Source organism: Macrosteles quadrilineatus, unplaced genomic scaffold (assembly GCF_028750875.1).
Source record: "Macrosteles quadrilineatus isolate MER2022 unplaced genomic scaffold, UCM_ALF_1.0 Scaffold_1__1_contigs__length_201487025, whole genome shotgun sequence".
In the NCBI taxonomy this organism is placed as follows: domain Eukaryota; kingdom Metazoa; phylum Arthropoda; class Insecta; order Hemiptera; family Cicadellidae; genus Macrosteles; species Macrosteles quadrilineatus.
In genome coordinates, this window is record NW_026542594.1 from 27989195 (window position 1) to 28016067 (window position 26873).

The 26873-nt window shown below is 34.1% G+C and overlaps 1 protein-coding gene across 1 annotated transcript; it reads left to right on the forward strand.

The window, feature by feature from the left end:
- Positions 1–798: 798 nt before the first annotated feature.
- Positions 799–13937, forward strand: LOC128995559 (angiotensin-converting enzyme-like). Its single transcript, XM_054420579.1, has 6 exons — positions 799–892; positions 2082–2183; positions 2341–2632; positions 3593–3834; positions 4562–4747; positions 13615–13937. Exons 1-6 carry the CDS (start codon positions 799–801, stop codon positions 13935–13937), a joined length of 1239 nt encoding a protein of 412 aa, XP_054276554.1.
- The last annotated feature ends 12936 nt before the right edge of the window (positions 13938–26873 follow it).

A 26873-nucleotide genomic window follows, 5' to 3' on the forward strand; every position in this document is an offset into this window, starting at 1 on the left:
TTCCAAATTAGCTGTGTAGCAAAATACGAATTTTCTTAACGTAGTGGCTGTCACCAATCACGGTTTTAGGGCTATAAGTCCCTAATTCCAAAATTAGTCAAAATCCTTCCGCTGGAGGTTTAAATAACAGACAGACAAACAAACAGACATAGCTAGTATTATAAGTATTATTATTAGAGTAGGATATACGCAACATTTTTCTGCAACATCAATTGCTGTGTTTTTAAAATATACAGTGCTGAAATAATAATTAAACAATAATTAAAACAAAATTCAAAAGTGTTAACACTATACCACATTATAAGAAAAACGCACAGTCATTTCCCTGAAATTAAAAAAAATGCATGGGAGAATCAAAATGTTAACTCAAGTAAAAGTAAACAAGCAAACTAAAACCAAAACAAATCTAAAGCTTATGTATCTTCAATATTTCAAAGGTGATAAATTACAGAACTTTAGAATTAGTATAGAACATAATATACTGACATATAAACATCATTGAAGTTTTTTTCATGTTGGCACACGAATTAAATATAATAAACACGTAGCATGTTAAAAAAAGTAGGAAGTAACTATGAGAAAAGGAAATCCTTAATACTTAAAGTTGTGTTTTTGTACTAGTAAGTACATAGTTTTTTGCTCGCAGTTGCCTTGAATCTTGACTCCCAGTCCATCCTGTATCTAAGTGGGAAACTGGAGGGACAAATATTTCAAAAAGTTCCCTCGCTACCTACAGAACCCGCGTGGCAGTTCAACTGTTTTACAACCCTACGAAACTGACCCTTATAATCCGCTCTAATGATCGTGGCAGTTCAAGTATCTCGGGACGGCCATAAAACTGGTGGCAGTTCAATAACAGCCAGTCTTCCTGCACACCATACAACGCAGTTCAGTAATAAACTATCCTATATCGGCCGCAAGATCATCAATGCACTGCCCCAAGACATCAAAACTATGAGAGGAAACGGAAATGCACTAGACTGGTGGAAGGACCTGTTTACTCGACCATAGAACTTTTTAATGTCTTACAAATATAGAAGACCAGAATATACCTGTAAAGCAAGATAAACAAACATGACGATATTGTATTTCTTGAAGAAATTAATAATAAAGAAATTTGTCTATTTATTGTCTATTGTCTACTTCTATTTATTTACTCTAAGATTTATAACAAAACTTAACTTAATAACTCTATTATCATAAAAGATACTGTTTTAAAATTCTCTTGCACCTATATGATTATTAAAAAAATAAATTCTGTACCCACCAACTTTTTTAAAACCAAAAGGAATTTAACCGGAAATTTTTATCAATTAGTCACTTGTAAAAAAATAAAGATAACTGTAAATGTAGATAATAAAGATAATTAATCACTAAATAAATAGTGAGATCTACGATTTAGGCGTAATATTTATCTATATACAAATGTCCTTTTATCCTCAAATGATTGATTTGTTTATTAATTTTGGCCGCTGAAAAGAGATTGGTTTCTGCGAAGATGAAAAAGGGTTAAGTTTAGCTTTAACATCAATGTTGCGAAATCAAATTAAATTAACGGACTGTTTAATCATTCCTAACATTATTTTTATTTTCCATGGTAAGAAGTAGCGTGCAATAATAGTTGATTTATATTCATACTGTAATTACCAAGGAGAAGATTATGTGTACTAAGTAAAAACGCAAGCATAATAAAAGCGATAAAGTAAATATATAATATATTTGGCAGTTAAAGCTTCGTCGAGAGCATGTCGTGAAAAAGTTTTTTAGGCTAATTTGAAGTTTATAAACATTATTTTAAGCTTTATCGTGGAGTGTTTGCCTTAACAACGGTGGTGGCATTTTTCAAACTGAAAGGTTAATTCTTATTAAATTGCTAAGCGTTATTGATTTTACCTAATAATTAATTAGCGAGGAGTTAATTTCATGAATTTAATATTTGCGTTCTTTTTATGGCTAAGATCCAGCTAATAACAGTAAAGAAATTTTATTTATAAATATCTTAAATGTTATTCTTATACAAATGCAGTCTCGAGACAAAACGTGTTAGGGAATTATAGCAGAGCTGTGTTTTTTTGTTCCAGTGTTCGCTGTGGTGCTGACTATCTCCGTTATTTCATTTATTGTTAGCAAAGGATCTACTGTGTTTTTGCCTCTATATGTAGATGGGAATTTCAGCTATGCAGGTAAGCAAATCTTTACTTTGGAGTTGCCATTACGTCGGTATTTGATCCATACATTTTTCTTCATGTGCATTTATTTATGAGCGAGCATTTAAATAATGTTTTGTGCTTATATTATTAACGTGAACATTGCATATCTGTCCAATTGTTACATCCACAGTTCCTGTCGACTATGCACTTTACGAAGACGGATCAGAGTCGCCAGAGTTAGACGTTTTGAACGCCGAGGTCTTAAAGTGGAATCAGGCTAGCGCTAGACAGCAATGGGCTTCAGCCACGGGGGAGTCTATAGGAGGTTCTAGTCACCAGGAGCTGATAGAGGCCTACACCAGGTGGCACAACCAGGCGTGTCGGGGAGAACCCGTGGGTCGTCATCAGGCCAACGATGACCAGCGACTACGCATGCTCTACTTGCTGTGTCGCGGCCCTAGATACACACCGGCTCAGGCGAGGTGAGTGAAAACATCGGAAACAGTTGCTTAAATATGTGAATACGTTTCAAAATATCTTCCGGGAATCATGAATTGGGTCATGGGAAGAAGAATTTCTAGCCTGGAGTTTCATTAACAGACGACCGGCAATAGGTTGGTGCTGCTACAACGTTGTGGCCTATTTAGATGTCTTAGACTCTTAGAGTATTCATTTAGTTGTGACCCATTTTTGAAAGGTTGGCGGTCTCTTATTCTATATTCTTGCATTTTGCCCGTCCACGCGCGGGAAATATCCATCAAAACCAGGGATGAGTCAATTCACAGCAAGAATGAACTGTACTAAAAAAATAGTGGAGGTTACTAGGACTCGAACCAACGACATCGCTGTCATTTCGTGTACATTACTGCACTCATCTTGCAACCGATTAAACCACCGATTCCCCTAATCGAAATTTAATTTGGTTACAAAATAGGGAGATAAGGCAAACAATTCCATACATTTGATTAATGGATAAGTATGATTATACTATCTTTTAAATCGTTCCAAATCTTTTTCATTCATATATACATTTTTTTAATCATAAAAAAATACTCTCTTCCACACACAGGAGTATTTCTTTTTTGTGGAAGATATTTTGCTAAGACTAATTTAAAAATATTTTTCTGAAAATGTTTATATTATAAATAAATTTACAATGTTGTAAACTATTTTGTAATTTGTTAAAATGATGTAGTACAGTAATTTGTAAATATTTTTGGCGAAATAAATGATATTTTGATTTGATTTGACTACCTATAAAATGTCTGATTTCCATCGTGAATGGCAAAATAGTCCATCAGATGCATTTTACACTCCAAGCTTTTTACACTTAAGCCATTTTGAGTAACGTGTTTGTTTGAAAAATATGACGATTTTGTAAAGTTAACAATATAATTATTACGAAGACAAGAATTAATAGACGATTAAGCTGTATGTAATAGGCAAGTCATGTCGCTGACTGAGAACATGGGGAGGCTGTACTCCGAGACTGAGGTGTGTCGAGGGCCAAAGTATCCTGAGTGTTACAACGTTGAGCCAGAGCTGGATGTCCTTATGAGAACATCCAAAGATCCTGCGGAGCTGCTGTGGTCCTGGGTGGAGTGGAGGAACAAGATCGGACCCAAGGCGAGAGACGTTTACCCCAATCTGGTACATCTCATGAATATAGGAGCAAAGAACAACGGTTAGTAGGGAATTAAATCGTATTGCGAGATATAACAGTGATAACTCAATTTCAAATATGGATTTAGATCATTGCTGAGCGAATTATTTCGCGTCGTTATATTATGGTCCTAAAGGTTATTAAAGCATGGAATGGAAAATCACAAAATGGTTTTCACCTATGCAGCCCAGTTCCAGTTTACTAACTCAGTTGCAGTGCAGTTAACTTTTTTTAAGAGTCGTGATGAAGAAACTAAAACACTTTTTTTAGTTTCTTTTAATTCGCCATTATATGCAGTGCAGAAAGGCTGATTAGATTGGTTTACTAAACTGTATAGCTGTTCGAGTCCCATGCCTCTCTTAAAATAAAGCCTATTAAAGTTACACTCCTATTAGCCTATTAGCTGTTGTAGAGAGGTGAAAGGGTGTAAGAGACATAAGACTGCTACAAGTGTGACTAAACGGGTTAGACCTTCTCATTGGCTGAATACCGATAGTGTGTGTGTGTGTGTGTGGTTTATAGGTTATACAAAAGTTGTTTCTCAGAAGTCAGCCTTACCGGTCATCGCCTAGCTCACGTCAGCTGGGAAAGGAATTTGAAAATCGATGCTCATGCTACTGTTCAACTCTGTTCACACTTGGTCGACTTAAGTGGACTGTGAACAGAGTGTCTGCGTAGATGATCACTGTGGGTACAGGGTTAATCCCCTTTCTTACACTGTTTAATTGAGACTAGTGTTTTGTCGCAGGGTTTGAGGACATCGGAGCCGCGTGGAGGGACGAGCTGGAAGCGGAAGACCTGGAGAGGGTCGTGGATAATCTCTACATGGAGGTTCGACCGCTGTTTCTAAAGCTTCACTCCTATGTGATGACCAAACTATCGACAGTTTACGACTTCGACACTTCCTCTGGCCTCATCCCAGCACATCTGTTGGGTAACTACATAATACCTTCAGCAAGGTAATAACATATTTAGGTGGAACAGTGATCACCTAGTGAGACGACCTAATCATATGGTAGTCGAATCGATCTTAGGAAAAGCCAAAAGCTTTTTCATGGTTCGAAACTGCACCCAGCTGTGCTTGATTGGGCTTTTAATGAACGGCCCTGGGTAAGGAACCAGCTGATCTTATTAAGCTCGTCATTAACACGCATCCTTAAGCCACCTTCGCCTGTCAGCAGCCTGAGTGTCATACACTGTACATATAAAATCAAATCTATTATAGACTAGCAGAGTACCCGTCCTTCGTAAGGAAATGGCATATAAGTATAAAATGCTTAGTACAGTTATACTCAAGCTTAGCGTTTGCAATGAGGGAGGAAAAGTATAATAACATTTGCTTCTTTAAATTTACGGTATACTATAGTATTACACATCTACCATAGCCATAATGTTCTACCACTTCACCCAAACAATAGAAAAAAATGAATAATTAAAGATTCACAAAATATGACAAATTATTCGTGAAATTAAAAACATAAACATAACTGTAAAACAGACAGTTCTCATTGTGTATCACAGTTTTTGTTGCTGCTTGGTTCAAATTAACTGTTTTCAAAAATTAAAAAAATAATAGTGCTGCATCCTGTTGGTAAATCTTATAGCTTTCAATGCCTTTGCATATCATAGAACCAACCTTTTTAGTTGAAACAGCTGACTAAATTCTTTAATTCCATTTAAATATGAGTACTCATAAGGTTAACATGGGAAACTCTAGAGCCACTGGGGCGGAGCCCGAAAGGATTTTTGAGATAAAAATATGCCCATATGTTAATCGGGAATGTGAGCTATCATCATGCCAAATTTGAGCCCAATCCATCTAGTAATTAATACGTGATATAACTTCAAACACACAAACAAACAAACACACACACAAACTTTCACATTTATAATATTAGTAGGATTCATTTTAAAGGAATTACTGCAAACAAAACATGCATGTACACACACATACATGCATGTACACAACATGCATACACCGTTCTGATGTACGCCCACTTTCAGACCTCACGCTCGTAAGTATATTTCATCCTCAGGTTTTTCAAAACATTTACACTATTTTCACATTTACACACATAACTACCACAGTTTGATTAATAATGATACTAAAGCGAAGCTATTTTGAAAACTACTTCATTGATATAATTGATTACATTTGTAGACAAATAGTCTACGTGTAAGAACGGATTTGAAATATGTTGACCTTCCAAATAAAAAAGTTCATTCGTTTATTGTGTTACGAGAGAAGGTTTAAGACGATTTACTCATAAGTTCTGGGGTTTTATCACCCATAAACAACCTTATTTGAAAATTGTTTACGAAACAAGCAGTTAAATAATAAACTGTAACACTTAGGCTTAGCAAAACCTGGATATATTAGGCCTACGTTAATATTAGGCTACGCAACGTTTTTGGTTAAATTATTTTATGAGTTGATAATAATTTAACTTACATCAACCAAATGTTCCCCGCGATAGACGCCACTTTCCGTAAAACATACTAATTTCCTTCCGTTCTACAAATTACTGTAAATGAATAGAGCACGGGGTAGCCTACTAGCTTTGACTATTCAATAGTCAAACATAAAATGTTTGACTATTGAACCGGGTTGGGTTTTTTCTTAAGATACCTTATAGGTTTAAACAAATACCTTATAACATTCAGATTGTATTCGGATTTATAAGTGAATCTTCATCTTTGGTTATAAAATATCTAAGGTAAATAATACTCTGAAGGTAAATAATAAATACTCACTGAATGTTTAATTATTAAACATTTAATTTTAAAATGCATTACCTTTTTTACATTTAATGGTCTAAAATAACATTTTAATCATGTTCTCAATATGTATTCATAATAAATTATTACTCCGTTTGTTAATGAATAAATGATTTAATGATGAAGGTAAACCATCGAGTTTAGAGACTACTTGAAATAGCCGTCATTTTTCATTCCTCGAAATCCAGGATCAGACAATTAGACATCGCGTCGTGTTGACTCGAGTTGACTGCAAAGTGTTCGGTTTCACTCTTCGTGCAATTCCTATTTATTTCATTTCCCAAGCCCACGTGTCCACGACTAAAATAATTCAATTTAAAACCTTTAAATTAAAGCGAAAAAAAGTAAAACTATTAACTGTTATTATGAAAAACTCTTTTGAACAAAAATGAAGTATATGCCTTCACTTAAAGCCTATAAGCTAAGGTATTTTATTATTTTTAGTTTAGAGAGTTTAGGTAAAATGTTTATTTAAATTGTCCTTTTTTGTTTTGTTAAAATGTTTTGGTTTCACAACTCACTAGTTGTCCCGAAAAGACTTCGTTCCCTTCGTTGATGGAAAATGTTGATGGGGAAATAGTTAATTAAATGTTAACTTAATTTTTTAATCGATTTCAATTTTAATCTAAGGAAACAACTTCAGGCAAATAGAATCTCTATCAATTAAATCTTCAAAGCATAAAAATCTTTAACCTTTAAATCCATTGTATGTTCCAATTGTATTGTATCCATTGTATTGTTTACTTACTGAGGGGAAATCCATCATCAATATTCTCTCTACATGGGTTATTGCAATACAAACCTCAGAACGAAAGTCAATATAGAGTGCATAGGGTGATCGTCAAGATCGACATTAAACAATACCTAATAAATCCTATATTTTTAACCGACTTCCCCACTATGTACCAACAAAAGGAGGAGGTTCTCAATTTGTCTGTGGCGATGTTTTTTTTCTATGTATGTTCGCCAATTTCTCTGTGATTCTTTTACCAATCAGCGTGGTTCCACCACCAAAATTATCAGGAGAGTTTCTATTTGGTACCATATATAGCATTATGTTTAAGAAAAAATATTTGTTTGGTGAAAAATGCTGAAAACCTCAAATATTTAACATTTATTTTGTTTATATTTATGCAGAGAAGGCAATAAATAATAATAACATTCCTACAGCTGTTAGTTAAAACCATTTAAATGAAGCTACAGACATTACTAAACTATTTCTTGCCATGGAGCCTAAATAAGTTACATTGAAAAAATGCATTTTGTTTTGGTTACTATAAAAAAGGTATTGCAACGTTTGACCTGATTTGTGTATGATTCTGTTTTGAGTAGGCCTATTGAATGTTCTGACTTATAAAAACATAGTGAATAGCTGTATGATATTGACAATATAAGGTGTATTGTGAAAACCAAAGCATTCGTAAAAGAGGTTTAAATATAAATTAGATGCAATTATTCCTTAAACGACATAAGAGGTGTGAGATTGCATAATCATCAATCATCTTAAAAGTATTAAATATTTTAATTACTAAACATACATTTGAAGATGTGGAATGTTTATTAACATTCTTCACTGTCAATAATACTAGGTGGCGTTCGCAGATGCATCCACACAATTGAGCGGAGTCATCAAGGGTTCATATTATATTGTTTTTGTCATACTGCAGTAAAAACAGTCGTCATTGATGCATGCGTTGCCGGTCTAAAGTAGCATTTTTACTCTTTAAGGAATAAAATTCGTTTTTAGCCTCTATGGAGTAAAACTCAGCTTTTGTCAACTCAGTTGTAAATTTATATTGTAAACGATTGAATACGTATCGAAATATGTAACGATTCGTGTTTCATAATCATTTTAACCAGTCTCTTCCTATAGCATTCTAGCATTGCAGATACTTATCCATTCCCACACTCAACACTGCCCACCTTTACTACTTCCTTCACCATACCCTACGTCATAGACCTGTTTCCCTCTCTTCCCATAGCATTTTAGGATTGCAGATACATTAATGTAATTTCCAAAGACAGTTCCCACACTCTGCACTGCAAGCCTTACTACTTCCTTCACCATTCCCTACGTCATAGACCTGTTTCCTTCCCTTATCATAGCATTTTAAGTATTAGATACATTTATATAACTGCCCAAATGGTTCACTCACTCTGCACTGCCAGCCTTTAATACTTCCTTCACCACATCCTACGTCGTGGGCCCTGTTTCCTTCCCTTCCCATAGCATTTTAGGATTGAAGATACATTATTCTAACTGCCACAGACGGTTCTCACAATATGTTCATACTTTATTACTTCCTACATCGTGGACCTATTTTCATCACTTTCCATAGCATTTTAGTATTTTAGAAACGTTAACCTAATTGCCACAAACATTTCCCACACTCCGCACTGATAGCCTTTACTACTTCTTTCACCATTTTCTATGTCGTGGGCATGCTTTCATCCCTTCTCATAGCATTTCAGCATTGCGGATACATTAATCTAACTGCTACAAACGGTTTCCAGTTCCCTAACTCCACACTGCTCACCTTACCTACCCTTCACCTTACCTGGCTCCTTCACCTCTTCTTACGTCGCAGACCTGTTTTCCCCTCTTCCCATAGAATTTTAAGATTGTAGATACCAAGATACCTTAATCTAATCGTCATAAACAGTTCCCACACTCCGAAAAACTCGCCTAGTCGCCTTTACTACAGTACTTCCTTCATCTCTTCCTACATCACGGACCTGTTTACCTCCCTTCCCCATTATTGGATTGCAAATACCTTAATCTATTGGTCATAAACAGATCCCACACTCCGGACAACTCGCCTTTACTACTTCCTTCACCACTTCCTACGTCACGGACCTGTTTCCCTCCCTTTCCATAGCATTTTAGGATTGCAGATACCTTAAATCTAATCGTCATAAACAGTTCACACACTCCGAAAAACTCGCCTTTACTGCTTCCTTCATCACTTCCTACGTCACGGACCTGTAACCTCCCTTTCCATAGGATTTAAGGATTGCAGATACCTTAATCTAATCATCATAAACAGTTCCCACACTCCGGACAGCTCGCCTTGACTACTTCCTTCACCACTTCGTACATCGCGGACCTGTTTTCCTCCCTTTCCATAGCATTTTAAGATTGTAGATACCTTAATCTAATAGTCATAAACAGTTTCCACACTCCGAACAGCTCACCTTAACTATTTCCTTCACCACTTCCTATTTCGCGAACCTGTTTCCCTCCCTTCCCATAGAATTTTAGGAATGCAGATACCTTTATCTAATCGTCATAAACAGTTCCCACACTCCGCACAGCTCGCCTTGACTACTTCCTTCACCACTTCCTACGTCGCGGACCTGTTTCCCTCCGTTCCCATAGAATTTTAGGAATGCAGATACCTTAATCTAATCGTCATAAACAGTTCCCACACTCCGGACAGCTCGCCTTGACTACTTCCTTCACCACTTCCTACGTCACGGACCCGTTTTCCTCCCTTCCCATAGAATTTTAGGAATGCAGATACCTACCTAAATCTACTTCCTTCACCACTTCCTACGTCACGGACCCGTTTTCCTCCCTTCCCATAAAATTTTAGGAATGCAGATACCTACCTAAATCTAATCGTCTTATTCAGTTTCCACACTCCAGACTGCTCACCTTTACTACTTCCTTCACCACTTCCTACGTCACGGACCTCAAGCTAGTGTCGTCATTTGATTATATTTATGATCCATACCACCGTTTATGTTCTAATATCTGTGGCTAATATAATATAATATAATGCTATCAGCTATTTATTTATCTACTGCATTCAAAAGTCAACAGCTGATCATATTTCTTTGTTTATGTGTCAAATACTGCTTCCACAAGGATTACATTGAAACTTTGAGACCCAGTGGGGTGGATTCCTGAGAGACTTTTTTAACGCCATATAGATGTTGGCACTCACCGGTATGGTCTTTATCACCACGCAAAAATTGAAAACGATTGATTCAGCCGTCTAGGAGGAGTTTGCGTATTACGAAATGCATAAAAGTCGACGTATAAGAGCTTCGCTCGCTCCGCTCAATTATGCCTGCTTCGGAAATGGGAAGCTGATTTGCAATTTCAACTACATCTTGAGCAAACAAAACCACCTACCCCTTACACCACTTTTATCTGAACCAATCATATACGTATTTTTCAAAGGTACGTGATAACAACCTATTTTCTACTTTTAAGAGATTTTTTAGTGCTGGTGGCTGAGGAATAACTTTCTTATTGTTCCAAAAGGCTTGGGACCTTACTGTATTTCGTTTTATAATGTAGAAATACGCCAACTGCAGGAAACGATGATGTCTGGCATTTCAATGTCTCAAGGAAAGACATTTAGTTTTTCATTAGGCCTAATGTAATGAACAACTCATTGTTTTTTTTTTTTTTTTTTTTTTTTTTTTTTTTTTTTTTTTTTTTTTTTTTTTTTTGGAACATCCAAAAATGTTAATTTTTAATACCCATTGATTATGTAACCTGAACAGGTAACTCAAGCAGTTTAAAAATAATGATTGTTCTGTGGCACTTTTGATTGTTTCAAACAGTTTTGCTTATCAAAAAACTTCAAGTAATTAATATATAACAAATTATACAGTCACTAAAAATCATGAAATAATTTATTTTTGTAAAAAAATACAACCGACTTCAAATGCTCTAAAAAGAATGAAATAATTTCAATAAAGTAAACTTTTGTATTAGTCAAGCTCACGTATTTCAAGTCGACGCGGCTCTAACTGCAAAAATATGAATAAAATAAAAGATATCGAGAGTGTATTTTGAAAATCAATAAATTGTCGCTGGATAACATGAATATATAAAAAAACATACTGAACTGTTTTGTTTATGTATATCAAAGGAAGTATTTTCTTGTATTTTATGTTTACTTCAGAATGATTGCATAATGAAAATAACACACACAAATGTTCTATATGAATAGGAAAATTATTTATTTTGATAATATAATAGGGAAAAGAATCTATAACAGTTTAAAATTAAAACGTTACTTTTCCAAGTTAGAAATATGTAAATACATTATAATCTTTTTAAAGATACTCGTTAATACCACTATAAGATTATAATCACCTTTAGTTATAGATAGTCACCTGCAATGTGGACATCCTCTTTAAATTGTTTATCAAAAATCATCATAGAGCCGCGCCGACTTGAAATACGTGATCTTGACTAATACAAAAGTTTACTTTATTGAAATTATTTCATTCTTTTTAGAGCATTTGAAGTCGGTTGTATTTTTTTACAAAAATAAATTATGTTTTGTCAACTTTACGTAGCCCTAACTACCAATATTCGTTCATAGGGTAGTTGTTCAGAAGCAGGTGCGTGCATCGATCTATTGTGACTCTTCTCGGTCTAATTCAGTTAAGGATCGTTTTGTTTTCATTTGGTCCGTTCTCCCCTGTATTAGAAACGTGGACATTAGCTATATAACCAGAAGACATGGTGATCAGAAAACCTTCTTGGTAATCAACTATTTGAAAAATCGCCAAATAAAATTGTTCATACAATTTACACAATAGTTCATACAATACAATTGAAAATTAACTCCTTGTACATGATTAAAATGGTGGAGGGAAAAAAGTTTCCAATTTGTTGGAAACATATAATTTAGTTATTCAATACTACTATACTATTAAGAATCGAGTTTCCATCCATCGTATGAAAATATTTTTATAGCTATTTTTAAACGTTTGTTTACCATCTTATGAGGAAAAATACAATAAACAAAAACAAAGTTGTTTATACTTAAAAGAAAGCTTTGTGTTAGAATGCTAGCCTTGTTTGCGTAAAACAATTATTGGCATCGCTAACACAATGGTTGGTCTGTGGCAATACTTTGGTAGACAAGAGATCTAATGATAAATATCTTTAGGCTGGGAGTCGGAAACTAAATTATCTACCTGATCATATTGAAAACAAATATGTTCTTCATAAGGATAGCATAGGAACCTTAAAAGCCACTGGGGCAGAGCCCCGATCGGTTGAGAAAGGGCGGAGGAGTTCAAAGGACAAATTTCGTGTCGGCGAATCAATTATATAGATAGCTGCTGTAGCACCGGATTCATTACACAACAAGAATGAATTGACATATTTTTCCATCACTCCGTACCAAAAGTCGATAACAACTTATATCAAAGAAAGTATATGTTTCCCAGGCTCTAAAGTGAGGAAAAATGATCAGCTGATTTTCCTTCGTTGTATTTACTCACCGTAAAACATGAGCGCGCGCCACAAAATGCCACTTTCGGTACGTCTCATGGTACGTCATGGTACGTCTTCGGTACGTCATGGGGATAAGACTTGTTATCAAGGTTGTCTCCTTATCAAGGTTTGCAATAAGATGTGATTAGGGGTAAAATAAATTCTAGGGGATCTAAAAATGACCCTTGTTATCAAGGGTGACTTGTTATCGAGGGTCTTGTTATCGAGGCTCCACTGTAGCACGAATACTAGAATAATACCCGGTATGGATCATAAACATAAACAAATGACGTTGTTGACCCGAATCCTTTACTAATAGCATTAACATATGTTTTAGCAGTTCCATTTAAGCAATACTAAATCATGTTTATTTTCGGGCCAAAAACGTCACTGCTATCACAAACGGAACGTCCAGAGAACTCGAATTTTCGATTGTACATGACTGATTGGACTTTTTTCATATTTTTTTTTATTGGTCTTGTTAATTTGTCCTGAATATTTGTTGGTTTCAGCTTTTGTGTTTCCGGCATTATTTGATTTGTAGGTACTAACCTGGCTATGATCTAGGTCTCTTCCCAACTAAGACGAGACCAGATTCTACAATCATCCTAAAACATTATGTTCAATGACGCAACGTGTCCGCAATAATCATTTAGACAGCATGACCCACCATGATCACTTACCAATGTCCTATAACGATCTTAATAAAAATTGCGAATCAGCCAAGTTTGCATGTTTTCGGTCAAATTTACTTCATTGTAGTAATATTTTAGGCAACATGTGGGCTCAGGAGTGGTCCGCAGTTCTTCCTCTGTTGGTCAATTCGACGAGGCTGGACCTGGACGCTGGTCTTCGCGCCAAGAACTATTCAGTGTGGGACATGGTGCGGCGAGCTGAGGACTTCTACGTATCGCTGGGTCTAGACAGGATGCCGCCCAAGTTCTGGACCAACTCTCAGCTGAAGAAGCGAGAGGGTCGAGTCTCCAACTGTCATGGAACTGCTGCCAACATGTACACCGGCGATGACTACAGGTACACAATTACAGTTATCATACAAGGAGAAACGTGGATGAAAATTCTCAGTCACTTTGCCTAAAAAACAATGTACAGAAAATATGCAAGGAAAAGGTTCCTTACGAATCCAACCAATCATGGCTTCAAATTCAGTCGTTGGTGGTCCTCATTAAACTAAGATGGGAGTGGTGTAGTCGGTAAAGTGCTTTCAGCTGTCCTCGATCCTGTATGAACTAACTGGGGTCAATTATCAATTATCAATCATTAAGATGGGGACGCCACTTAGCTGCGTATTTTAACCCAAATATGAGTGAAGGATGAGTGTAGAATGGTGTGTGATGATCTGTGTAGCTTTGTTACTGACTAAGATCAGCTGTTTCATTAGCCAGGATCATTTATTTAAAGCCCAATGATCGGCGTCTCGTTTGGGAAAACTTTAAAATAGTTTGGTACGGATAGAATGATCACACTAGACCCCATTATATTACCCTGAATAATGATTTCATTATGTTTTAGCGAATTTCCCATAAAGGGAATAAGCTATTACCGTAGGTCTCATGGTAAGACCTAGACCCGGGACCGATTTACTTTTTCGTTTTGAGGTCCCCAGATGCCAAAAACACCATCCGTTCAAATTCATATATATATATATATATATATATATATATATACAGGGTGGAACGAAGTTAGTGTTAAAAAATTTTATGTGTTAAACTACTAAGTATTGGTGACAAAATGGCACCAATTTAAGTTTCCATACCCTCACAGGTTGGGAATAACAGACAATTTAAGATTTTTTCAAAATATTTGTACTTACTTACATAAAATGGCCATAAGTGCATTAAACATTGTTTTTATTCCAAATGCATTGTCATTTTCAGAATCCTCGTTAAATTTCCAATAGTAATAGTACAAATTCATAGAGATTAAACATCTGTATAAGCCCTTATTTGGCCATGGAAGTTTGAATTTGTGATTTTTTATAAAAAAGTAATAACTTTTTCCAAAGTTTTTCTATACTACACTGGACTGCAGAGAGTGTCAAATATTACTAAAAACTTCTGCAGTTAATAACCTTTAAAATGATGTATAAACATCTACTGTTCCTTTGATTTGTCGTTCTCAAATTTAAGAGTTTCTCATGAAAAACACGGAACGGCTAATGTTCAATTTCCTTTAAAATAACATGTATTTGCTTAAATAATATGGCAATAGCTGCAATAACAGTTATATTTGGATAGGGTCTATTGTAATTTTTAGAATCCTTGTGAGATTTATTGTAAGAATATTAAGGGTCTATTAGGATTTACATCCATATAAACGTATGTTTTGTGAAAACATGTTAAATTATTTTTATTTTTATTTTTGGTATACATTGAATATTGTTCAAAGTTACACATGGTACATTTAACTTCAGATTTGTTTCTAAGCATAAGCAAATACTTCCAATGGAGTAGCCTATAAAATTATGTAGATACTACACTTTATGATGTCAATATGTTCACCGAAAACCGAAAATTAACCTAAGTATAATATACCAATTAATTGATTGTAGTGCTTAGACACATGCTAATGGAAATAACTCAGTCAAGTGATATATTTCTTAACTAAAATAATCGTTAACCTACCTCAAAAATACTTAGTTTTAGTTATTTATACAAAAACTAAAAGTTAATTCTAAAACACACAATATTCGAAACTTAAATAACTGTTCCTTACTTCCTTGAGGTTTTAATAGTTGCCTTCTATTTGATGCCAACTACTTGAGTTTTTTTTTTTTTTTTTTTTTTTATCTCCTCCATTTTCCCAGATACACAGCCAAGCTTTTTTTGCACGTGGCACCAACAGTAACATTAAAATACAACGTTCCTCTGACTAGCACATCTGCATTCATTATCCAGTAGTTAATTTTCTGATTATCTTCCAATAAAGATGAGTAGACCAAGTACTCTACATAACACACAAAGCAAGTCCAGTGGACTTAGGTCTGGCGACCTGGCATGCCAGCAAACCACACCATATGACCCATCATTATCATTCAAGTTGTGTATTTTGCTTTAAATCAATCTCGCACATCGGTTGAATAATGTGCCATAGAACTAACACCGTAAACGATATTTAATTTATTCCAATAAGTAAGAAGAAAACCCCCTAAATGAAAATTCATCAAATAGCTGTTATACTAAGATTTTTAGACGTAAAAAGGGGTAAACCTGACTAGCGTCTGCCTTATTCTACCCATTTAATTATATCCAAATTGAATGTATTTATTCATGTATTTATTTATGTATTATTTATTCAGTTCAATTCATAATGAACCTAAGTATAATCAAGCGGGAGACGAATGTTTTTTAAACTGTCAATACATCCACTACAGTCAATGCCTCACTGTCGCAGTCAATATAGGTGTCAATGTGGTAAGATTGATGACCTAGTGCAGGTAAACGATATTTAATTTATTCCAATAAATAAGAAGAAAACCCCCTAAATGAAAATTCATCACAAAACATAGGTTCATAAAGTGTTACTACCAACAATTTCTCAATATTCTTATTAGGAATTTTACAATGATTCTGAAAATTGCAATAATACCCATTTAAACATGATTTTTAAAGTAGCTGCTGCCATATCATAAAAGCCAATACATGTTATTTTAAAGGAAATTGAACATTAGCCGTTCCGTGTTTTTCATGAGAAACTCTTAAATTTGAGAACGACAAATCAAAGGAACAGTAGATGTTTATACATCATTTTAAAGGTTATTAACTGCAGAAGTTTTTAGTAATATTTGACACTCTCTGCAGTCCAGTGTAGTATAGAAAAACTTTGGAAAAAGTTATTACTTTTTTATAAAAAATCACAAATTCAAACTTCCATGGCCAAATAAGGGCTTATGCAGAGGTTTAATCTCAATGAATTTGAACTATTACTATTGGAAATTGGAGGATTCTGAAAATAACAATGAATTTGGAATAAAAACAATGTTTAATGCACTTATGGCCATTTTATGTACGTAAGTACAAATATTTTGAAAAAATCTTAAATTGTCTGTTATTCCCTACCTGTGAGGGTATGGAAACTTAAATTGGTGCCATTTTGTCACCAATACTTAGTAGTTTAACACATACAATTTTTTAACACTAACTTCGTTCCACCCTGTATATATATTTATTTATATATGTGTCCGTTAGCGCGATAACTCGAGCAAAATTGATCCGATTTTGATGAAATTTGGTACAAACGTGTAAACCTACATTTATTCGAACGAGTTCGCGAACCAGCATAATCGGACAATGGGATCAGGGGTCTATGGGGGGTTTTATGGGGTAAAATGGGGTTTTCTCATTTTTCACCCTAAAAACTATAAATTTCTAAATTTCTCTCTAGACCATTTTGAAGAGCTTAAAAAAACAAATAATTTAGTATATTAAAGTGTTTTTGAACGTTCATTGACTACGGAGAAAATTTAAAAAAATTTAAATTTAAAATTCCCATGTTATTCTTATGGAGAATAAATTAACTGTTCTAGTTTGCTTGTTTATGGATATATTTTAATCAAATTTGGCAATTTGGTTTATTTCATACTAAGCTATCAATATTTCAATTTAAAAAAAACACACCTCAACATCTTCCCCGTAGCAGCAAACCTAACTACTCACTAAAATTAATGTTATTTAAATAGGAAATAAATCTGAAAATTTATGGGAATATTTTAGTAGAAATCAAGCCGGGTAAATGGAAATTCGCTTAGTATGCAGGTTTGCTGCAACGGGGGTATTTAATTTTATCACTATCTGATTTAACATTCTTTATCATAATGGCAGTTTGTATTTAAACATCGAGTTTTTACCGCCACTATGCAAACGCTATGCTCGTAATATATCACAGAAAAGGAAATAAGTTGTATTTCTATAAGGAAACTCTTGTTCCTTTGTCTGTGATAATATCTGCAACTTTTAGTGTATAACAAATGTACCTACGTCAGCTTAATTGAATCTATGGCATAAACAGTTTATGCTTATCGAAGATGCCAAGCTCTAAGCTATTAAAAGTTAAACAAACACTTAAGTTGTTTTTGGTTATTTCTATAATTTTCCCGACAACTCATAAGTCAAACAGGTTTGTATCGTATTTCAATAAATTAGTATTTAATTATATGCGTTTACGTTGTTGTGCCCATTTAAGTGTGCAACCACAAAGTTAGTTCCAACCACACAACGCTCCTATGTTTGGAGTGTGACGCTATCTTCATGATAAGAGCGCCAGGCAGACGGTTCTCACCATTCGTCTTCGTTGACTAAATATTGCCCAATTTTGCTGACAATTTGACATATAGGGAGCCAGAGCTTATGTCAATATTGATCATTCGATTATGTCATCTCCATAACAGTCCATAAAGTCCTTGAGGGGTCTTAAAGTCAGTGGCTGATATGTAATGGTAGACGAATTTCAGTTCGTTCCATTGGACTTGAAACCGGACAGTTGTGTATGCTATAAAGGAAATCTGGGTTATTAACACCCCCAACGCAGCAAACCTGCAAACTAAGCGAATTTCTTAACTGATATGATATACACCAAAATACTCCCTTTTTCATTGACATTAGCCTTAATTAGTTATTATTTTTTTGTCACAGGTAAGGTAATAAAATATGTTCTTAGTAAAGTGTCAATAGATTAATATAAAATGAAAAATTGACAATTTTGATCACAATACAATGTTATTCATAAACAGGCAAACTATAAAAGTTTATTTAGTCTCCAAAATAATTACATGAAATATTAAATTTAAAAATTTTGAGCTTTCCTAAGAAACTATTTTAGTATACAACAACGTTTCAATGAACTAAACTATTCTTTTTTAAGCTCTAAGAAATGGTTTGGAAATCAACTGCAAAGTTTTGTTTTGAGAGTCAAAAATGGGAAAACCCCGTTCCCATAGTCCGATCATGCTGGTTCCCAAAATCGCAGGAATAAACCTAGGCTAATACTCTTGTTCCAAATGTTATCAAACTAGAAGTCGCGTGCTAACAGACACGTTTATAATGATATTTATAAATTCGAGCTAATTGTTTTTAGGTCAATGTCGACCTCAAAACGAAAATGTAAAACAACTAAATACAATAAACAAAAGGTAATACACATTTGATTTATTGGGTACCGTTGAAAAGTTTTCAGTCCATTGATATCCAAACTAAATTTTCAACATGAATTAACTAATATTTTCCATTTTAACTTCTATTTAGGCTTCTGATGTGTGCTGAAGTAAATTGGGAAGATTTTCACGTGATTCACCATGAGATGGGTCATTTGCAGTATTTCATGGCATACAGAGATCAACCAGCTATATTCCAGGTATAATACAGGACAGCTGTGTAAGCCTAGATATATCAACAATAATGATTACTTTTGGCTATAATTTGACAGTTTTCTAATAGAGTTCTGGTTCTGAATACTATGAACTCCTTGCATCGTGAAGACGTTTAAAGGTTAGGCTAGATAAATATTTAAATGTTTTTAATTTGCCCGTATAGCCCTTAACTCAAGATTTACCCGTACCAATAATGATAATTGCAATTATGTCAATGGTTAGTTAAACTAGTGGTTAAACTACTGGTGTACAATGCAGTTGTCTGCTTGCATTATTGAGCGGAGCTAGCATATTAATCCAATACTTTTCTAAAGTCAATGGTACTTATTTTTCTCGTAAATGAGATCAAATACTTGCAGTATCCAATGTCAATAATATATATGGCTTGCGTAAATGGAATGCATATTTGCAGTATTCAACGTCAATTAAATATTAGTCTGGTTCACGTAAATGAATTGTCTACTTTCAGGGGGACCGCGTCTCGTTGTCCCTCCGTCTCGTTGTCCCTCCGTCTACTTGTACCTCAAGGCCTAGGGACAACTAGTCGTAGGTACAACTAGACGTAGGTACAAGTAGACGGTGGCTCACCCGACTAGTTGTACCTGCAGATTTTTAGGAGGTACAACTAGACGTAGGTACAAGTAGACGTAGGTACAACTAGACGTGTATCCCACCGACAAGTAGTATCACCTAGCTTGTACGGTTGCGACCAGTTGTCCCTACGACTAGTAGTCTCTACGACTAGTAGTCTCTACGACTAGTGGTCCCTCCGTCTAGTAGTCCCTACGTCTAGTTGTACCTACGCGTATTTTGCGTCCTTATAGTCTAGTTGTATCCATCCTTCAATTCGTTACCCTGTTTAATTGATTACTGCACGAGTACTTTTTAATAATACCCTTAATTAAATCAGGAACTGCAGTCGATTGAGTATGATTGGCAAATATTTTTCACCGCAATACGATGTTTTAGTAGTTTTACAGACGTTAATTGGAGGCTGAAAGCTACGCATTGCTGTCCAGGGTCGAAATGGCAGCTATAGTTGTGATTAAAATTTTCCAGCCCTAGTACCGAAAATCGCTTATTTAATTAAAACATTTATATATATATCATTAAATATACAAGCAGTATATCCCTAATGAATTGCAATAGACCGCTGCCCAGCAATTATGTATTACTATTTTTGCTGATTCCTTTAAATATTTTTTCACATAACCTTAAAGTATTTGCATTGATTAGTGTGCATATCTTATAGTTTACAATGGATTTCCCAGTGATCAATGAACAATGAAGTGTACAATGAAGTTGAGGTCCAGCGGTTGAAAACTCGACAAAAACTATGCAATGTACTACACATACTTCTCCTTTTAACATACACTGTAAATAATAAATGTGATTGGAATATGTTCCATTTGTTTTGATTTTATTTTCATAATTAGTTGTTATTTCGTCACCAGCATAGCAACCCGTTAAACCCATGTTAGTTTTAAACATTTGTAATTATTTTTTTTATGTCTTTTTAGCCTATTTTAATTTATAAAGACATTCTGTAGATCGACAGGAAAATACATTTCCACCGATATGCGGATATTTTCTCTGTGATGTTCACGAGCTGATAAAAAGGTTGTAAAGAAACATGCTTGCCTACATTATTGATATATTTTCTCAGTTTTGTATAGTTTGGTGAAAAACAGCAATCGTACCACGGACCGATTTCATCTTCGTCTCGAACTTAAAAATGATCCCGAGCTGAAAAAAAGTCATTTTCGGCCCTAGGTACGAAATATACTCTTAAACTATCGTAGGATCGGTGAATACTAAACTCTATCTTGGAATTGCATACACTCGCTCCTATCTTTAAGTTTACGTTGTTGCCATACAATAAATGTATAAATAAACACAAAAATTCACAAGTTTTGTTGTAAGTACCTATATCATGTATAAATAAAAACATACAATAGCATCATGTGTAAGTGTATTCTGTAAAACTTTAAACAAATATTAGTAAAATAGTTTTCAGGTAAACTATTGTTGAATGAATTAGTTTTAAGTTGTTAAATTAACCTCGACCCGTGCTATATGTTTAATGGAGTTTGTCCGGAAAAATACCATAGTAAAATTAAATCAAATAAATAAAATCAAAAGCAATTCATAACAAAAGAATAATAGATACAGAATGAACGTAATTTCTGAAAATCGACAGGGCCCACATATGCGAAGCCTGTGCGTGGGGACCAAGTTGACTCAATAATTAATTGGCAATTTGTCATAGTCTTGTAACATAACTAACTACCACTACTATAATTATCAATATATTTTCAAAGGAGAAACAAACGTCCGATTATTTCTAGGCAGCCACAACAGATAACTTTAGAAAACTACGTTATAAGAATTAGAACAACTCAAAAATTAAATTGTTAACATGATTTGTTTAGCCTAACGAAGAAAATCATGAAAACCAAATTTAACTCCCATAAGAAAAACATGGGGAGCAATTTCGTTTACGTATAAGCCGAGTGAGATAATAGAAAAATATACGCCGATGCTTGATGGCAAATCTGTGCGTGCATACCTTTAATTTGAGACCTCAATAATAAAAATGGTCGGGTAGCAGAGCCAAACGAATAACCCATTTTCTTAAATTTATAAGATTATTTAATTATTTATTTATTTTAATTATTTATTTATTTTAATTATTTATTTATTTTAATTATTTATTTATTTTACTTGACTGTTAATACCAAAGCAAAAGCTTCAACTTCGTATGCGTCCGGATTACGAATAAACCTAAAACAATCTTACACCAATTTACCAATAAGTTTAATAAACCAAAATTGCACATACTCCGGACAGATTTCTTATAAAGAGATGCTATGACAATATGATCAAATCTCTATTTAATATCGTTTAGGTTGTGTATTGATTAGTCAGGACATTGATTGAATAAATAAATATTTAAACAGTATATATACTAAAACATAAATACAGTACAAAACAAACATAAATGTAAAACATAAAACATAAATGTACAGTACATAAATAGCCTAATTGTTACAATAAATTAACAATGATCATTTGTTAAATTAATCAGTTCAATGTTATTTATATAATACGACCATAAAGATAGGCGAATGTCTCTCGTGTTTATTAGGACAATAACACAATATACCTTATTGTTGATTCAGGAACACGCCATGAACAGCTATTTCTGAGAAAGGTGAACGAAATACCTGTTGTAAAATGCAGCTAAAGACATCTGCTACAACGTATTTGACTTATTGTTTAATATAAGCAAAACCATATAGATTCAGTACTTGGAAAGGCAACTAAGGAAATATTTTGTAAACAGCGTACAGAATGTCCCGTTAATCCCCACACGTTACTCAGAATGGACTTCATTTGCAAATTCTTAGAGTTCATTCCAGTTATTGGGGTGTTGGGTCAGCCCTCTATCGCGTAGTTGCGAGAAAGTGATTGACCTCCAATCAACCTAAATATTGTTTTGATTTTACGTAGTACTGTGGTAGTTGCTAAAAAAAACTCTTTCACTCACAGTATTAAACATTTTCAAAAAAATGTTGATTATATCAAACTGTTATGAACAGTGTGATTTTTTTATTAATAACATAAGCTTTTAGTTGAGTATTTTAAACTCCTTGAATGACAAAAGTTTTAATGTAAAACAGATCTATAATCTGATGTACGCTGCCCAACACAGACGTTATTTATTTATTAGTTTTGAAATAATTCCTGGTAATACACATAGCTTAAAAATTAGTCGATTTCGAGAAACAGGTACACTACATTATAGTGCAAACAAAACGTAAATAACACTTAGATTTTCAATCCATTACTGATTTTATACTGATTTTAAGTCTAAATCTACACAGGCAACGTAACTTATGAAATACTCTTAGTTTATGAAGGCTTGGTATAAAAAGTCTTGTAAAGTGCCATTCTTGTGTGTTCTCTGGTTAGGAAACTAGCCTTAATATTTAGTTGTTTATGATATAAGCGGTCTGATTCATACCTACAGTGTATTCAGGTTTTGGACTGGCTAGGCCTATATACAAATATGCATGAGTGTTCGATGTCATCATGAGCGTTGGAATGTTTACCTAAAAAAAATGTCGTAGTAGAGGGTGATAGTGTAAATCATAGCTGTTCCCTGGTCCATCGGCCGGTGCCTCGAGGGATAATGACCGACGGACTAGGGATAGAGCTGATGACTCGTCCGGTCATGTGAACATCGATATATTATCTAATACTATTTAATAGTAACTAGGTGAAACCCGTCGAAATCGACGGTTACTTTCAAGGATTACGTTAATTCACCTAACTGCGATAAATTGGATGAAATATAGGCTACATATTTTGAGCATTTAGCATTGTTTAAAGAATAATAAGTGTAAAAACAATATTGATATTAATTGCGTTAGTCGCCAAATTCGGTTGATCATTCAATGAATAAAATATTCCCCTTACCATACGTCATCGGAGTTATTATTAGTATGTTATCTGGTATCTCTTCCTTTGGAAGAACCTTTAAATAGTATTAAAATCGTATTGGTGGATCTTTTGTAGTTAAACACTTCCGTGATTTCATCAGTGTAATATGATTTTATTTGAAAAGAAAACTTTTTTTGGGAAGACATATTCAAAGGGAGGTATATCCGTTACAGTGTAAGTTTGATTTTTCCTTCGTCACGTCGCGTCAGTTCATATCTTACTTCTGTGCCAACGAATGCACCCTCTAGCTTACTTTTGAGAAATTTATTTTGAGGTTACTGTTGAAGCTGGAATTTCTTGACATGGGGGATGTCAGTTTCTTAAATAGGCGACATACGTAATTTTGATCACCACAGTCCATATTACAATAATCAGCAATAACATTGCGTACTCCTTTATGCATGCTCAAACCCCCTCAGCTCCTGGACTACAAGGCCTGGCCTTTGTGTCAGTGGAATTTGACAAGCGAAGTTTGCGTACACCACCAAGAACCACGGCTAGGTGTTGACTATTTGACTAAAGCAACCAATCAGTTCTCACTGATCAAATAAAACTTACTAACTATATTAAGTAGTAATAAAAATATACCGCTTTTAAATTACTATCTAGATAAATAAATGTATATGTAACTTGGTCTTATGTGATTGTTGGATGTAACAGCCGCTCATACACTAGACAGAATTGTCACGTATGGAAATGTATAAGCGGTCTTTCGGCCTTGACGGTTTTATTCATTTTTACAGTTCTGATTATGTAAATACTTAGCGGCTACTATTACAATTAACGTTATTAGTAATCTACAATAGTACAGTTTCTAAATTAAAACTATTTACATTAGTCAGTTCTTTTGGTCTTAACAAACTTATATATAGTTAAATATAGTTACTACCCAAGTTTGTGGAGGTATAATATCGCTTTAAACACGGAGCTATGTCTCTATTGTAATGATACCGGTATTGTTTGCGTATTCTTTCGATCCTTTGGTCCAGCATAAGATAGCGACCAGAAATCATAACGTAGCCAAAATAAAGTGTCTCCTAAAACTAATAATGTTTAATGGTAGCTCAACGTTATTATCTGAAGCAACATTGATTGAAACCCAGATTTGTGTATGTTAAAAATAGTATTTATATGTTACTATAACTTTTACAGTTAAAGATATTTAACAAGGGATTGCGACGTTGTATTCCGCGTTGGATGGTTACTACATTTAGCCATGTAAAACAGGTTAGTTAAACCTTCAAACCTAACAGAACTGAGCGATAAATAATTAATTGTAATTAAGAAACTGTAAATATTGTACATTACTAATAACGTTGATGTAAATAGTGGCCGCTACGAATGTACATGGTAAGAACAGCATATAGGAATACAACTGAAAAGACCAAAAGGCTGCTTCATACATTTCCAGACTTGAATTTGGCTTAAGTAAAATTTGTCTAGTAATGTATGAGCGACTGTTACATCTACACTCTATCTATTCTATCTATATATTAATTACGTAAAGCCGATTCTTTGCGTCAAAATTGTGGTGAGAGACTGGGAAATCGTAGAACGATTGTGGCATCTGTTGTGGCTGCCTAGAAATAATCGGACGTTTGTTTCTCCTTTGAAAATGTATTGATAATCTATAATATTAAAACGAAAGTGTGTTTTTTTATTTCACGATTCTGAATCAACCACTCGACGGATTTTCACGATTTTTGTGTTGAAAGAAAGATAATTTTGAAAACTAGGGAATGTCGAAGCCATAATTTTAGTTTAGGGTCCCAGTTTTTTAGAAATTAAGTTTTAATTTTTTAAAAGTCTAGCAGCCGACGCTAAGATTCTAAACTAGCTTTTGGCATAAAATAATTTGCTTAACATAACAGCTGTAAACATTCAGCTTTTGTGTCACAAATTCAGCATTTGGATAAAAATAAAAGACATACTAAGGGTTGACTTATTTATACTATGTGTAATGCTAATCATTGATTCGTTCAATTCTTCTGTAAGAGGATGACAGATTAATGAAATATACATAGTAAAATACTAGGATGTTCAAATTATTTTTTAAAGCGATCTTTGCAATTTTCGATTTGTTTTAGAGCAATATAATTTGTTTTAACTAACAGCTGGTTAAATATCAACTATGGAACTATGAGGTTATTTTATTTACTCTTATTTTGTCATTGATTATAGTAAATAAGTAAGATTAGTAGAGATAATTAGACCACAGTTCAAACCACAGTTTTAACAAAAAATAATTAAACCACAGTACAAATCGAGGCTCTGTACACGAGTCTTAATAAAAAAGGATAAATGCAAATTATTTTAGTGCTACACTTTTCAAGGAAAGATTAGAAAAATTACAATGTTAACATGTTTTAATTCTCCATGGTAGCTTTTTGTTTAAAATTAATGTTTGTCTGGACTTTGTTTGGATTAGGCGCGGAAATATTGATGTCATAAAAAGAAGATGAAGAATAATCAGGAATCACGATTTAAATTACCACCTCAACCTCAGCCGGGTTTTATACAAAGATAAACAGATGGATGACATAGATTGAACACAACATCAACATTAACCTAGGATACTGCAATTAGACAAACCATCCTTTTGAAATCATGTTCAGTTGTGGTTACTTTTGGGGGCGCCTATATCAGCGCCCCCAAACGTGAAAATATCACTTTCATTTCAACGATGAATATATTGTAGTTTAAATGAACTAATATGGGAAATTACGATGTACATTTATTCTATGAGGGTGGGTAATTTTCAAGGATAGAACTGATAACGGTATGGATAATAATCATTGACAATTTCGTCATTAGTTTTACTAGCGTGTTTACTTTTTATATTCCTGCTACATGTGACCAGTTCTTTTTTCAATTGAATGTTATTTGAACCAAACAACTGTTTCAAAACAAACTGTTATTGTTTTTACTTTTCTTTGTTTACGCTTATATATTTAGCAATTAATGCAATGATAGGTGTGACGATTAGTTTTGATGTTAGGACACCAAAGTTAAATTACGTGTACTGTGAATTTTATTGGATATTATCGTTTTATTTTAGGTAGTTTCAATTCAGACCTACTGGAAATTGTGTATAGTAGTTGTATTGTGGTGGTAATAATTATGGAAGAGGCAGATATGCTATGG